At 33.9% G+C, this 17,262-nt stretch overlaps 1 protein-coding gene across 1 annotated transcript in view; it reads left to right on the forward strand.

Annotated features, from left to right (window-relative positions):
• Positions 1–16,949, forward strand: part of LOC144438700 (arf-GAP with Rho-GAP domain, ANK repeat and PH domain-containing protein 2-like) — an 82,383-nt gene extending 65,434 nt beyond the window's left edge. Inside the window, exons 42-46 of the mRNA XM_078127846.1 lie at positions 1,546–1,584; positions 3,119–3,185; positions 6,131–6,229; positions 11,845–11,892; positions 12,840–16,949. Coding sequence (XP_077983972.1) covers positions 1,546–1,584; positions 3,119–3,185; positions 6,131–6,229; positions 11,845–11,892; positions 12,840–12,935 — 349 coding nt within the window. The 3' untranslated portion in view covers positions 12,936–16,949. The remainder of the gene's footprint in view (positions 1–1,545; positions 1,585–3,118; positions 3,186–6,130; positions 6,230–11,844; positions 11,893–12,839) is intronic.
• The last annotated feature ends 313 nt before the right edge of the window (positions 16,950–17,262 follow it).

A 17,262-nucleotide genomic window follows, 5' to 3' on the forward strand; every position in this document is an offset into this window, starting at 1 on the left:
TGCAAATTAGGGCTGAAATGTGTCTTTTTGGTTAAAAATCTACCGAGCAGATTGGGCTGAAATTTAATGGGAATGCATCTAGGGATGTATGGACAAAGAAATATTAAGCATACAATGATTACATGAGTGATATGCAAATTAGGTGTAAGAATGTTCATTTTTGGTCAAAAGTGTTTATCTCAAAAAGTACTTGGTCAATGAGTCTGAAACTTGGTGAGATGTTTCAGAAAGTGTTATTCTGCAGATTTTCTTCAAAACATTTTGACAAAGTTGGCCCTAGCAACCATGATCACGCCCTTAGCAACAACCAAATGGCAGTATATTTTGGTTAAATAACATCATCTGGTAGGCAAGTGAGTAAACATTCAAAAAATGTAGGCAAATACCCTAGCAACCATGACCACGCCCATAGCAACAGCCAAACGGTGGTGTATTTCACAAAGACAACAAGGTTTAATAGACAATTGAATAAACATTCAAAAAATGTATGTAAATTTGCCTAGCAACAAGACCACGCCCATAGCAACAGCCAAATGATCACATATATTGCGAAGATAACAACAGGGATCTATACACAATTGAATAAACATTCAGAAAATGTAGTAAATATGCCTAGCAACAAGACCACACCCATAGCAACAGCCAAATGATCACATATATTGCAAAGATAATATCAGGAATTCATACACACGTGAACAAAACATACACAAATGTATGCAAATATATCTAACAACATAACCATGCCCATAGCAACAGCCAAATGGTAGCATATATCGTAAAGATAGCAACATGGTTGGATAGGCAACTGGATAGTTATTCAGCAAATGAACACCTATCGTTGGCATGGACTAGCATATGGATAAACATATTTAAAAACAGTACAGTTGTGCTACAACGCCATTGGCGGTATTTTTTTAGTGCAAGAGTTTGATGACTTCAAAAGATAAAAAATACACATACCTACCCATATTTCTCCACTCATTGAGTCTGCTACCACTTTCAAATGAAATGGGCATGAATAGCTCAAAAGAAAGTTTTATATCTACTCAAAGCAAGAAGACTTTCACTGTGTTCAAACCATTGACATGATAGATATTATTACATATGTACCAGCGATTACTTGCCTTGGTGTGTGTGCATATATACTAGTGGTATTATTACACATGTACCAGAAATTATTTGCACTGGTGTGTGTGCATACTAGTGGTATTATTACATATGTACCAGGGATTACATGCACTGGTGTGTGTGCACACTAGTGGTATTATTACATATGTACCAGAGATTACTTGCACTGGTGTGTGTGCACAATAGTGGTATTATTACATTTGTACCAGAGTGTGCATACTAGTGTTTTCTGCTGCGCTTTCACTTGCTATGCTCGTGAAAGAATGGGTGCAGAGAACACTGCAAGCACTTGTGCAAATACCCTGAGTATGCCACATTCGCACTCTGACATTATGGGGTTCTGTCATATTATCATCTTCTTTTATTATGAAAAAATGACATGACTGTCTTTTAACTTTATTGACTGTCCATTTGCAGCTATGCATTTACATTCAGATCAGAGGATGGTAAGACAAGGTGAGTTGATTGAACATACAGTAGGTATGGGAATCAGGGGATAAAAACTATAATTGCTATGTTTCTTGGGATGTCATGATAGATAAATCTCCTAGGAAGTAATCTTTGATATTGTAATAGGGTTTTTAAGATGTGTGGTATACAACTTATAGGGTTTTTAAGATGTGTGGTATACAACTTAGTGGTATTGGTAGAGGATGAAATATTCCATAAAGTCCAAAGTTCAATGCCATTGGCATTTTTGTACTGTCAATGACAAATACAGTCAGACTTGTTAATGACAAATGACAAATACAGTCAGACTTGTTAATGACAAATGACAAATACAGTCAGACTTGTTAATGACAAATGACAAATACAGTCAGACTTGTTAATGACAAATGACAAATACAGTCAGACTTGTTAATGACAAATGACAAGTACAGTCAGACTTGATAATGACAAATGACAAATACAGTCAGACTTGTTAATGACAAATGACAAATACAGTCAGACTTGTTAATGACAAATGACAAATACAGTCAGACTTGTTAATGACAAATGACAAATACAGTTAGACTTGTTAATGACAAATGACAAATACAGTCAGACTTGTTAATGACAAATGACAAGTACAGTCAGACTTGTTAATGACAAATGACAAATACAGTCAGACTTGTTAATGACAAATGACAAATACAGTCAGACTTGTTAATGACAAATGACAAATACAGTCAGACTTGTTAATGACAAATGACAAGTACAGTCAGACTTGTTAATGACAAGTGACAAATACAGTCAGACTTGGTAATGACAAATGACAAGTACAGTCAGACTTGTTAATGACGAATGACAAATACAGTCAGACTTGATAATGACAAATGACAAATACAGTCAGACTTGTTAATGACAAATGACAAATACAGTCAGACTTGTTAATGACAAATGACAAATACAGTCAGACTTGTTAATGACAAATGACAAATACAGTCAGACTTGTTAATGACAAATGGACAAATGACAAGTACAGTCAGACTTGTTAATGACAAATGACAAATACAGTCAGACTTGTTAATGACAAATGACAAATACAGTCAGACTTGTTAATGACAAATGACAAATACAGTCAGACTTGTTAATGACAAATGACAAATACAGTCAGACTTGTTAATGACAAATGACAAATACAGTCAGACTTGTTAATGACAAATGACAAGTACAGTCAGACTTGTTAATGACAAGTGACAAATACAGTCAGACTTGGTAATGACAAATGACAAATACAGTCAGACTTGTTAATGACAAATGACAAATACAGTCAGACTTGTTAATGACAAATGACAAATACAGTCAGACTTGTTAATGACAAATGACAAATACAGTCAGACTTGTTAATGACAAGTGACAAATACAGTCAGACTTGTTAATGACAAATGACAAATACAGTCAGACTTGTTAATGACAAATGAAATACTGAAATACTGAATGTTTTTCACTGTGGTTTTGGACAATAGGACTTAGTTTTCACTCTGATCTTTTCTTTCTCTTTCAACAGTAGAAGTGTCTGCTGTGAGAATGCATATGAGCATAGCCAGTGGATCTCAGCCTTGTATAGTGCTAAGGTAAGTAACCATCTAACTATCAATGCTTTGCAAACTCAAAGTCAGACTTCTGGTATGTTCACTAAACTTATACATGTACCTTACTTTATGCTAATTGTTGACTCTAGAAAAATACATTAACCCTTTTACTGGAAATGGTTCAACCCTCCTAAATAGCTGATTAAAATATTGTGTTTAAACAATGTAAATGAACTGTTGGACTTTGTTAACAAAGTGTGAGTTTGTTGGACTTTGTTAACAAAGTGTGAGTTTGTTGGACCTGTTCAATCACTTTGTTAACAAAGTGTGAGTTTGTTGGACTTTGTTAACAAAGTGTGAGTTTGTTGGACTTTGTTAACAAAGTGTGAGTTTGTTGGACTTTGTTAACAAAGTGTGAGTTTGTTGGACTTTGTTAACAAAGTGTGAGTTTGTTGGACCTGTTCAATCACTTTGTTAACAAAGTGAGTTTGTTGGACTTTGTTAACAAAGTGTGAGTTTGTTGGACTTTGTTAACAAAGTGTGAGTTTGTTGGACTTTGTTAACAAAGTGTGAGTTTGTTGGACCTGTTCAATCACTTTGTTAACAAAGTGTGAGTTTGTTGGACTTTGTTAACAAAGTGTGAGTTTGTTGGACTTTGTTAACAAAGTGTGAGTTTGTTGGACTTTGTTAACAAAGTGTGAGTTTGTTGGACCTGTTCAATCACTTTGTTAACAAAGTGTGAGTTTGTTGGACTTTGTTAACAAAGTGTGAGTTTGTTGGACCTGTTCAATCACTTTGTTAACAAAGTGAGTTTGTTGGACTTTGTTAACAAAATGTGAGTTTGTTGGACTTTGTTAACAAAGTGTGAGTTTGTTGGACTTTGTTAACAAAGTGTGAGTTTGTTGGACCTGTTCAATCACTTTGTTAACAAAGTGTGAGTTTGTTGGACTTTGTTAACAAAGTGTGAGTTTGTTGGACTTTGTTAACAAAGTGTGAGTTTGTTGGACTTTGTTAACAAAGTGTGAGTTTGTTGGACCTGTTCAATCACTTTGTTAACAAAGTGTGAGTTTGTTGGACTTTGTTAACAAAGTGTGAGTTTGTTGGACCTGTTCAATCACTTTGTTAACAAAGTGTGAGTTTGTTGGACTTTGTTAACAAAGTGTGAGTTTGTTGGACTTTGTTAACAAAGTGTGAGTTTGTTGGACCTGTTCAATCACTTTGTTAACAAAGTGTGAGTTTGTTGGACTTTGTTAACAAAGTGTGAGTTTGTTGGACTTTGTTAACAAAGTGTGAGTTTGTTGGACTTTGTTAACAAAGTGTGAGTTTGTTGGACCTGTTCAATCACTTTGTTAACAAAGTGTGAGTTTGTTGGACTTTGTTAACAAAGTGTGAGTTTGTTGGACTTTGTTAACAAAGTGTGAGTTTGTTGGACTTTGTTAACAAAGTGTGAGTTTGTTGGACCTGTTCAATCACTTTGTTAACAAAGTGTGAGTTTGTTGGACTTTGTTAACAAAGTGTGAGTTTGTTGGACTTTGTTAACAAAGTGTGAGTTTGTTGGACTTTGTTAACAAAGTGTGAGTTTGTTGGACTTTGTTAACAAAGTGTGAGTTTGTTGGACCTGTTCAATCACTTTGTTAACAAAGTGTGAGTTTGTTGGACATTGTTAACAAAGTGTGAGTTTGTTGGACTTTGTTAACAAAGTGTGAGTTTGTTGGACTTTGTTAACAAAGTGTGAGTTTGTTGGACTTTGTTAACAAAGTGTGAGTTTGTTGGACTTTGTTAACAAAGTGTGAGTTTGTTGGACCTGTTCAATCACTTTGTTAACAAAGTGTGAGTTTGTTGGACTTTGTTAACAAAGTGTGAGTTTGTTGGACTTTGTTAACAAAGTGTGAGTTTGTTGGACTTTGTTAACAAAGTGTGAGTTTGTTGGACCTGTTCAATCACTTTGTTAACAAAGTGTGAGTTTGTTGAACCTGTTCAGTGAACAAAGTGTGAGTTTGTTGAACCTGTTCAGTTAACAAAGTGTGAGTTTGTTGAACCTGTTCAGTTAACAAAGTGTGAGTTTGTTGAACCTGTTCAGTCAACAAAGTGTGAGTTTGTTGGACCTGTTCTGTCAACAAAGTGTGAGTTTGTTGAACCTGTTCAGTTAACAAAGTGTGAGTTTGTTGAACCTGTTCAGTGAACAAAGTGTGAGTTTGTTGAACCTGTTCAGTTAACAAAGTGTGAGTTTGTTGAACCTGTTCAGTCAACAAAGTGTGAGTTTGTTGGACCTGTTCAGTGAACAAAGTGTGAGTTTGTTGAACCTGTTCAGTTAACAAAGTGTGAGTTTGTTGAACCTGTTCAGTGAACAAAGTGTGAGTTTGTTGAACCTGTTCAGTCAACAAAGTGTGAGTTTGTTGGACCTGTTCTGTCAACAAAGTGTGAGTTTGTTGGACCTGTTCAGTTAACAAAGTGTGAGTTTGTTGAACCTGTTCAGTTAACAAAGTGTGAGTTTGTTGAACCTGTTCAGTCAACAAAGTGTGAGTTTGTTGGACCTGTTCAGTCAACAAAATGTGAGTTTGTTGGACCTGTTCAGTTAACAAAGTGTGAGTTTGTTGAACCTGTTCAGTTAACAAAATGTGAGTTTGTTGAACCTGTTCAGTTAACAAAGTGTGAGTTTGTTGAACCTGTTCAGTCAACAAAGTGTGAGTTTGTTGGACCTGTTCAGTTAACAAAGTGTGAGTTTGTTGAACCTGTTCTGTCAACAAAGTGTGAGTTTGTTGAACCTGTTCAGTTAACAAAGTGTGAGTTTGTTGAACCTGTTCAGTTAACAAAGTGTGAGTTTGTTGAACCTGTTCTGTCAACAAAGTGTGAGTTTGTTGAACCTGTTCAGTTAACAAAGTGTGAGTTTGTTGAACCTGTTCAGTTAACAAAGTGTGAGTTTCTGAAGTTGATTTTTAAAGTCTGCTAGTTGTCCATTTCTAGTCTTCTCCTCATTAACTTTATAGTACCCTGATGGCTTCTCAAGTGGAGGGACACCCAACCAATCACAAGGGGCTTCATTTGAAGATGCCTACCAAATGTTACAGGACCCTTGCCGTCCACAGGTAAGTTTAGTTACAATACCTAATACATGCCTAGCAGGGTACACAGTATTTTCCTTATACATGCCTAGCAGGGTACACGATATTTACCTAATACATGCCTAGCAGGGTACACGGTATTTTCCTTACACATGCCTAGCAAGGTACAGGGTATTTTCCTTATACATGCCTAGCAGGGTACAGGGTATTTTCCTTATACATGCCTAGCAGGGTACACGATATTTACCTAATACATGCCTAGCAGGGTACACAGTATTTTCCTTATACATGCCTAGCAGGGTACACGATATTTACCTAATACATGCCTAGCAGGGTACACGGTATTTTCCTTACACATGCCTAGCAAGGTACAGGGTATTTTCCTTATACATGCCTAGCAGGGTACAGGGTATTTTCCTTATACATGCCTAGCAAGGTACAGGGTATTTTCCTAATACATGCCTAGTAGGGTACAGTGTATTTTCTTTATACATGCCTAGCAAAGTACAGGGTATTTTCCTTATACATGTCTAGCAAAGTACAGGGTATTTTCCTAATACATGCCTAGCAGGGTACAGGGTATTTTCCATATACATGCCTAGCAGGGTACAGGGTATTTCCTAATACATGCCTAGCAGGGTACAGGGTATTTTCCTTATACATGCCTAGCAGAGTACAGGGTATTTCCTAATACATGCCTAGCAGGGTACAGGGTATTTTCCTTATACATGCCTAGCAGAGTACAGGGTATTTCCTAATACATGCCTAGCAAAGTACAGGGTATTTACCTAATACATGCCTAGCAGGGTACAGGGTATTTTCCTTATACATGCCTAGCAAAGTACAGGGTATTTTCCTTATACATGCCTAGCAGGGTACACGGTATTTTCCTAATACATGCCTAGCACGATACAGGGTATTTTCCTTATACATGCCTAGCAGGGTACAGGGTATTTTCCTTATACATGCCTAGCAGGGTACACGGTATTTTCCTTATACATGCCTAGCAGGGTACAGGGTATTTTCCTTATACATGCCTAGCAGGGTACACGGTATTTTCCTAATACATGCCTAGCACGATACAGGGTATTTTCCTTATACATGCCTAGCAGGGTACAGGGTATTTTCCTTATACATGCCTAGCAGGGTACAGGGTATTTTCCTTATACATGCCTAGCAGAGTACAGGGTATTTCCTAATACATGCCTAGCACGATACAGGGTATTTTCCTTATACATGCCTAGCAGGGTACAGGGTATTTTCCTTATACATGCCTAGCAAAGTACAGGGTATTTTCCTAATACATGCCTAGCAAAGTACAGGGTATTTTCCTAATTCATGCCTAGCAGGGTACAGGGTATTTTCCTTATACATGCCTAGCAGAGTACAGGGTATTTCCCTTACCATAAAAGGAATATTACATAGTGATTGCAGGCCATGTTAACTAATATTCTATGACTCGTGAGCTTGAATAAGTTTCTTTATTCTCTGTTTTCTGCAAAGCTAAGTACTCATTGAAATTTGAATATATTATTCAAATTTCAAAATACAATTTTTAATATGTTTTGACCAACTGAGCTAGACTTAAAAATTCAGTTAAAAGATCAAACTGCTTGTAATCAATTTATAGATGATTGACCAATTATTCATGATAACAAATTTTGATATTTGACTGTATGTGTATAACATTTCATCTTTAAACTTCTATCACATTTCTAGATACAAAGAAAACCCACATTTCATACATACACAGAATACACACATTCCATACATACACAGAATACACACATTCCATACATACACAGAATACACACATTCCATACATACACAGAAGACACACATTCCATACATACACAAGAATACACACATTCCATACATACACAGAATACACACATTCCATACATACACAGAATACACACATTCCATACATACACAGAATACACACATTCCATCCATACACAGAATACACACATTTCATACATACACAGAATACACACATTCCATCCATACACAGAATACACACATTCCATACATACACAGAATACACACATTCCATACATACACAGAATACACACATTCCATACATACACAAGAATACACACATTCCATACATACACAGAATACACACATTCCATACATACACAGAATACACACATTTCATACATACACAGAATACACACATTCCATCCATACACAGAATACACACATTTCATACATACACAGAATACACACATTCCATCCATACACAGAATACACACATTCCATACATACACAGAATACACACATTCCATACATACACAGAATACATGCATTTCATACATACACAGAATACATGTATTTCATACATACACAGAATACACACATTCCATACATACACAGAATACATGTATTTCATACATACACAGAATACACACATTCCATCCATACACAGAATACACACATTCCATACATACACAGAATACACACATTCCATCCATACACAGAATACACACATTTCATACATACACAGAATACACACATTCCATCCATACACAGAATACACACATTCCATACATACACAGAATACACACATTCCATACATACACAGAATACACACATTCCATTCATACACAGAATACACACATTCCATACATACACAGAATACATGCATTCCATCCATACACAGAATACACACATTCCATACATACACAGAATACACACATTCCATACATACACAGAATACAGTCATGCATTTCATACATACACAGAATACACACATTTCATACATACACAGAATACATGCATTTCATACATACACAGAATACATGCATTTCATACATACACAGAATACACACATTTCATACATACACAGAATACACACATTCCATACATACACAGAATACATGCATTTCATACATACACAGAATACATGCATTCCATACATACACAGAATACACACATTTCATACATACACAGAATACACACATTCCATCCATACACAGAATACACACATTCCATACATACACAGAATACATGCATTCCATACATACACAGAATACATGCATTTCATACATACACAGAATACATGCATTTCATACATACACAGAATACATGCATTTCATACATACACAGAATACATGCATTTCATACATACACAGAATACACACATTTCATACATACACAGAATACACACATTTCATACATACACAGAATACATGCATTCCATACATACACAGAATACATGCATTTCATACATACACAGAATACATGCATTCCATACATACACAGAATACATGCATTTCATACATACACAGAATACATGCATTTCATACATTTACTTTCATTCTTTATGCAGTGCTCTCAGAAGGTCTTTGCTTAGGTGGTTCTTAGTGTGATTGTGCCCATATGCAATAGTATCATTTTAAATTATTGAAAAAAGTCCACTGAGGTGCAAATTTTGTCAATGATTCAAACCATTTGAGTACACATTTACTGTAGATCTTTTTGAAATCATAGCATATTGCTGGTAATGTATCCATCAATGAGATCTCTTTAAAGTGATGAACCAAAATGGCTGTAACATTTCGAACTTAGTGTAGCCTTTGGGAGAACACTGCTAAGATGTACATTCAAAGATACTAGCTTTAATCTCATTTTCTCATTTCTTAACATTTTCAAGGAGTGTTATCGACGTAAGTTATGATTGAGTGTGTGCTGAAAGTATGTTAAATATCTGTGCAAAAAATGCACGCTGCAAAAATGCAATGCACGTCCTGTTCCTGTGAAATAAATTTTGTTGTGCATTTCAGCCATTCTAATGCATGCTTCGGTGTGTGGGTAAATCCTAATAACAATGCACTATGAATATTAATATGTGGATGTATTTGTGAGTCTGTGAATATTTGTCTTTGATTGACTTTCACAAGGTTGGAGTGATTTTGCCTTTCTGATGTTTTATGTTTTTATGTTTAATTCTTTTGTACTTATGTCTTATTTCTGTGTTCTGTTTGAATACTTCATTGCTGACTTGATAAAGGATCTCAAATAGAATTTAGACATTTCATTACTCTTAGTTATCAATTTCAAATAACTTTCAAACCTGTATTGAACTATTAAGAGACTACTGAATAACCAGTGATGAATTACTGTTTGACTACTAATCTTTGTATTGTGTGATACTTTTCAGTAACATTTTGAAGTGCTTTGTAATTTCTGATGACAGCTCATATTAATAAACGTTTGTGTACATATTTATACACGTCATTCAGATTGCCATATAGACTATTTCTACATGTATAGGATTTTGTCATACAAGTCGAAGTTTTTTTGAAAACAACTTAGTAATTTTGTAAAATCACAGAAAGAAAAAATCAACCACAGACTCAGTAGCAAAGAAGTCAGTTGTAATGTTCATAGGGAAGGAGTAATTTGATGAACATTTTGGCTCAGGTCTTTTTATAGTGGGTCTTAGATTTAGGATAGTATATAAGATTGATAATTTATAGTGGGTCTTAGATTTAGGATAGTATATAAGATTGATAATTTATAGTGGGTCTTAGATTTAGGATAGTATAATTTATAAGATTGATAATTTATGTGCAATGAAGGTCACGGGCCCAAAGAGGTTATACAATACAATGGAAACACTCTATGAAACTTAGGTTCTTATTTTGAAAGCATAATAAATGAAACATTCATTTGGGATATAATGCCAAAATATGAAATAACAAAAAGTCACAATATATGACTGGGTTTCTATTTGTAGTTTGTTATCAACAAAAGATTTAAACAGAGTTGTTGTCAACATACAAATACAATATTTTAGAGTCCAAGGTGAATATTTTAGAGTCCAAAGTGAATATTTTAGAGTCCAAGGTGAATTCAGAATGTTACCAAAACCAAGGTCTTCTGTAGGCTGTACTTTTAGGCTCAATTTTATATTCTTATTTCTCAAAATCTATTTAACCACACAAGATGCAGTGAAATGTTGTTTCTTTTGCCTGCATGTACTAATTTCCTAGTTAATATTTTTATTTACTTTTTATTATATTCTTAATTAGACATTTTTGTTTAACTTTATAGCGAAGAATTCCACTCCTAGGTGTGATAGGCAAGAGCAAGAGTGCCACGCTGCCATTCACTTGGCCAAAGTGATTTTTTGAAAAAAAAATGGTAATGAAGATGTACTAACATGATAGTGCTTTATTGCCTAATAACAATCCCTAGCTTTAATGTTACTAAATCTTTCATTCAATGTTCCTGAATGTTGATTCAATGTTGCTTTAATAAGTTCCTAAATCTGTGATGCAATGTTGTGTAAGTGTTGCTAAATCTCTTCGCTAAGTGTTGCATACCTCTGCAGTGTGTTAATTTGCTCTTTGGATGTGTGAAAGTTCCACATGTAACGTAAGTAGATGCAGAGCACTTATAAGTGTTCACCAACTCAAAAAAACCTGCTTTGTTGTCATAGTGTGTTTATTTACCATCCTTAGTCATATGATGTAATTGTTCCCCCAGTGCATGACATCATTAATTGTTAGAATCTCCAAGAGATGATATATCTAATAAGTGCACTATTAATTGTACAATAATTGCTATAGTTCATTGTACTTTGAAATAACATTGCATGATTTGTATGATCCTTTCCTCTCATCTTACAGCCATTCACATCCCAGTTGAATGTTGAAGGAACTCCCAAACTTAAATCAGTGAGTATAACCTACTCAACTATAGTAAGTCTTGCTCTAACCAAGTGTTTGTAATCTAAAGTCACTACATTTACTCAACTAAGTCTTGCTCTAACCAAGTGGTCATAATCTAAAGACACTGCATGGAATTGACACAAAACACAACTTGCTCAAAATAAACACTAGTGGAATCATAAAAGGTATTTTTATAGACTTGGAACTTTTTTTAATTATCTATCGTTAACATTTAATTTAGACCCTTATGAAAGAAATCCTTCCCCAAAAAATCATTTCATAATGATAATTTGTTTAATTTGTGTATATTGAACACAGTTCTATATAGTCAAATTTATGATTAAATCTTGTAATTAGCTTGATCGCAATCCACAAATTTGCATAGAATTTTGGTAAAAAGTGTTTCTACTAGCTGAAGAAAACACTTTTTTTTCATTCCTTGATTGTGTTTTGTGAGTACTGCATGTTTTGGTAATTCCCAATTTACCAGCGTTCTTGTGAAATGTACACTTGAAATGGGACACAGTAATATACAGAAGATTGAACATGAAACTTACATTGCATAATTTATACTTTGTAAAGTGCAGGACTGTTTGTTATCAAGTCTTGAAACATATGCATGCAATCTAACCAAGTTAAGACATTCCCACCTCACCCCCACCTCACCCCTATTGCATTGTTAATATTTACTAAAATACAAACCCCAGTTTAGTGGCAGTATACCTAACTACAGAAAGCCACACATCTCTAGTTTGTCATGACATCCTTGTAAGTACAGTGCTTAAAAAAATATTGGCAACCAAACATATTTCAACAAAACTAACAAATGCCATAGAAAATGTCATGAGCAGCGTTTTGTATTATGTATCATTGTTGATAATATCAAATATTGTACAATTTCAAGTTTTTGACTCATGTTGAACTTATGATTCCAATTTATTTTTTTCCAACAGCCATTACGAGATAGCATGGGTACAAGGTTTGACCATTTTACATCAGAGCTTGCACACAAGGCGAGGAAATTCTCTGTTAGGCGGAAGAAATATTAACTGGATACTTTACACATTTTGGAGTTGCCTCGGATGGCTTTGACAATGCAACTTTCACCAACAGAAGAGACAATATTACTATTGCTGTTGTATGAGTTAAGTCTGGACAGGATGGATGGACTATGACATAAACAGACTTTGAAATGTTATTTTCACTAAAGGAAGAGATGTTGGTATCATTGCTGATGTTTGAGTTGTAAAACTGGACAGGATGGATGGACAATGACATGAACAGGTTTCAGAAATGTTTTAATAACCACCTGTCGAGTTTTTATGAATATAGATTGTGCAGACAACAGAGTAGTGACACATGATAATTTTTAACTTGAGGTATTTAAACACCTGAATTGTGATTACATTCCGTACATATAAGTGTGTGTCCCACTAAAGTTAGCCATGTGCCTGTCCCATTATGTTGTAACCAGATTTTTTATTATCTGTGTGTCCCACTAAAGCTGGCCATGTGCCTGTCATATTACCTTATAACCAGATTTTCTATACATTATTATACAGAGTACAACTCAAGTTTTATCCAAAACAGACTACATATATGTTCCATTGATAACTATGTGTCATTGTCACATCTCCATGTCATGAAACAATTGATACTTCAGGCTATATGAATCCTGTCAACTCTGTACTTCATTTTTTCCCCTCAATGGTATTTCATTTATTGTACATTTTTGTAACATATAGAAAACTTTTGTGTCATCATCTTTGAAGACAAGTATGTCCATGGCTTTATCTCTATAATTACTTGATATATGAATACTTTGAGTTGATTTTTGCCTTTTAAAATTATGTATGTTGTAACATGATCACTGACTTTGAAGGAAGCATGGGAATGAGTTTTGTAACTAGAGTGACAAAGACTGAAGACATTACTCTTTTTGTCTTCTTTTAATATATCAAATTATAGAATCTTGTTAGTTAAAAGGGCACAAGCTGAGTTTATACATGTGTAAGCCTAGTTTTTACTGTAGGTACTCACAGTATTAAACCCACTGAAGCACACATAACTATTACTTGCAATTAAGAACTCACACCTGATATCAATATATAACTCATAAATGATCCATGGCACAACTCATTAATGATCTGATGGTGTAACTCATTAATAATATGATGGCGTAACTCATGATATGTACCAAAAAATGTTCAGAAACTTCCCACTTCAATGAACTGTTCTACCAATGCCAGAAGACATGTATTGACATTAATTATATTGGAATGTGGTTTTATTCAGGAATTTTCACTGGATTAAAAAGCTTATAAACTGAGCTTGTGCCATTTTAATTTGTTACCACTAACCAGAAACCAACTTTATTTACTGCTGTAATATACTACCATACCTGTATCAACACTTACTGATTCATCAATCATAAACTATGGAAGGATAATACAATGACATTTTACATTGTCACTATTTGAAGTTAAAAGAGTCAGGATTTTTCAGCATTTCCTATCATACCTTCTAGAAGAAAATTTCTTACTGGCATTTCAAATATGAAATCTCTAAACATGGTTATAATTTAAATATAGGTTGTCATGGAAATATGCTGGTCATTATTGTTTTCCTGAAATGTAAAACTAAACACTAAGTTAGTGTATTGAGTGCTTAGACAAAGGAGAATTGGTAAATAGTTTGCAATAAACATCTTTCATAATATGACATCTTTCATTATTATATTTCAGTAAATGTTTAAATACACTAGTGTAGTGTAGTATTAGTAAACTGTGTTAAGACACATAGACTATTAAACAAGATGTATATACAAAATTGAAGATATCATTCTCAGCAGTGATGCAATATAGGGAACTCATTTAGATATTTACTACTTCTAATGGTACATGTATTGAAGAAGAAAACAACATAAGAAAATGTGACTGTGAATGAGTGTTTTGTAAAAACTGAGGTGGTAGTTATAAAGGAAATTTGATGTCCATACTAGACAACTGCAAATTATCTTCATGAAGTCGATTTTACTTTGGTACAAGTAGACATTCAAAATGGGGCTATTGATATACATGTAGATAATCCTGAATGAAGAATGCACCTATCTAAATCCTTATACCTCCACTGATAAAATAGTAGTAAGCTAAGATCATCACATCCAGTGTTTGAAGTTAATTTTTAATTTGACAAAAGATATGGAAAGTGTCAAGATTATGTATTCAATATATGGCCAATATTACATGGGTTCTGACAGCTACTATTAAGAGATGAAAGGACTGTAAATACTGAATAGCAACAAAACTCATTAAGTATTGAATTGTATGACACTTACATGTTTACTAATATCTAAATAGAAATTCTACAATTCAGTCATTTTAGGTCATTCTATCAGATATAAATTGAATGTACTAAACAAGGAACACAGGATGTTTGATAGCAAACATATATCAAATAAAAAAGGTGGAATTAAATTTATCAAATAAACTTGGTAGACTAAATATGCAATTCAGGAAGTAGAAGATTGATAAAAAAGAAAGAAAGATGTAAAGTGATTATTATATTCAGGATGTTATTTCAAGCCAGTTAGTTAAAATACATTGAATGTGGTTGGTAATAGTTTATTTAGGAGTGTTTACCTAGTATTTTGACTGACAGATACTACTGCTAGAAGAGTGAGGTATATTCAGGGTTGGATACACTCTTTTTACTATAGTAAACATTGTTTAATTAAAGATGTAATTAAAATCCATCATTCCAAATAGAATATAAAATTATTGTTTATTTTACTAAAGACAGATATTACATTCCTATTCATCCACAATCTCTGTATTCTTATCTTTGTTTCATGTGTTTTTGTTTTCGTTTTTGGTTGAAGAAAGTTAGGGTCTGTGATAACACAGATTTTAGTGAAGCAGTGGGAATGACTTCATTTGTCCTGTTTGTATACAAGATAGTCTATACTAGATGGATAGATTAAACATACTGTAATTTTCCCATCATATGGATACTAATATATCTTTATTACATGTCTTGTTAGTGTACCCAGTATATATTCTTGTACCTGCACAAAACTAAGAGAAAATTGCAATTTTTCCTTCATAGCGTAAACTTATCAACAATGTAAAATGTGTTAGGATTTAAATAGAAAACATGAAATATTGTCATCTTTTAGAGATTTAATGAATGCATAACCAGGATGATGTAACTGCCAATTTTACTGTTAATCACAATAGAATACTATTTACATGCCGTTACTTTGGTAATCATAGAATACTAGACAGTAACTAAAGAATGACAAGATAGTGTTACAATAATACTCTTAAACAGACTGCTATTTCTAGAATCACAATTTTAAAAAAATTAAAGAAGAGATACACGACGATGTTCAGTAGAAAACAAATTACTGTAAACAAGAGTTGTTGTGTTTAATGTGAGGTACTGTAAATTAAGATAAATAGTCAAATTGAATAGTGTTTTTCCTAAGTAGTAATATAACAACTCCTAACATGAATGAGTTGAATGTTGGCACACTATAAAAGTTATTAACATGTTGTTTACTGGATTGTATGTAAGTGCATTTAAACAGAGAAGAATCATGTGTTTTATTCAAAATATTCAGAAGAAGAAACTAGAGTTAGTTTAGAGACTTCACAAAGGCTGCTATGTATCTTCAAGTTATATGTGTATGGGTTTATCTTTTGTTCTAGATCAGCATTAATAGAAGTGACAAATAATACATGTATCAAGTGACAAGTAATACATGTATCAAGTGACAAGTAATACATGTATCAAGTGACAAGTAATACATGTATCAAGTTGGTTATTTGAATCATAGACCCTACACTAACGGATAGTGTCTATGTTTGAATGAAACCTTTTGAAAAGCCCCACCGAAGTGTGAACTAATGAACACTTCAAGCAGTGTTTGTAGAAATCATTAACTGTTAAAACGTCAAACAGTTTTTAGCCCAACTGAACTGATATAAGGCATGGCAATCTGTTTGTCTTTGTGTGTGTTTGTGTGCGTATGTGTGCGTGCATGCGTGCATGCATGTGTGTGTGTGTGTGTGTGTGTGTGTGGACAACTTAAAGTAAAAAACCACTGGACTGATTGCCATGATATTTGGTTGGTGTATTACCTTGGGTGTCTAGTTGGGGAATTGTTCAAATCAAAATGATCTTATCAAAGGTGTGTGATTTGGGTAAAACATTTTAAACTCAAAAACTACTGGGCAGATTAGTCTGAAATTTTATGGAAACTGTCTTAGGGATGTTTAGATTAAGAATTTGTGACGACATGATGATTCCATCAGTAATATGCAAATTAGGGCTAAAAATGTGCCTTTTTGGTTAAAAATCTTTCATTCCTAA

This window comes from Glandiceps talaboti, chromosome 8 (assembly GCF_964340395.1).
Source record: "Glandiceps talaboti chromosome 8, keGlaTala1.1, whole genome shotgun sequence".
Taxonomy (NCBI): Eukaryota; Metazoa; Hemichordata; class Enteropneusta; family Spengelidae; genus Glandiceps; species Glandiceps talaboti.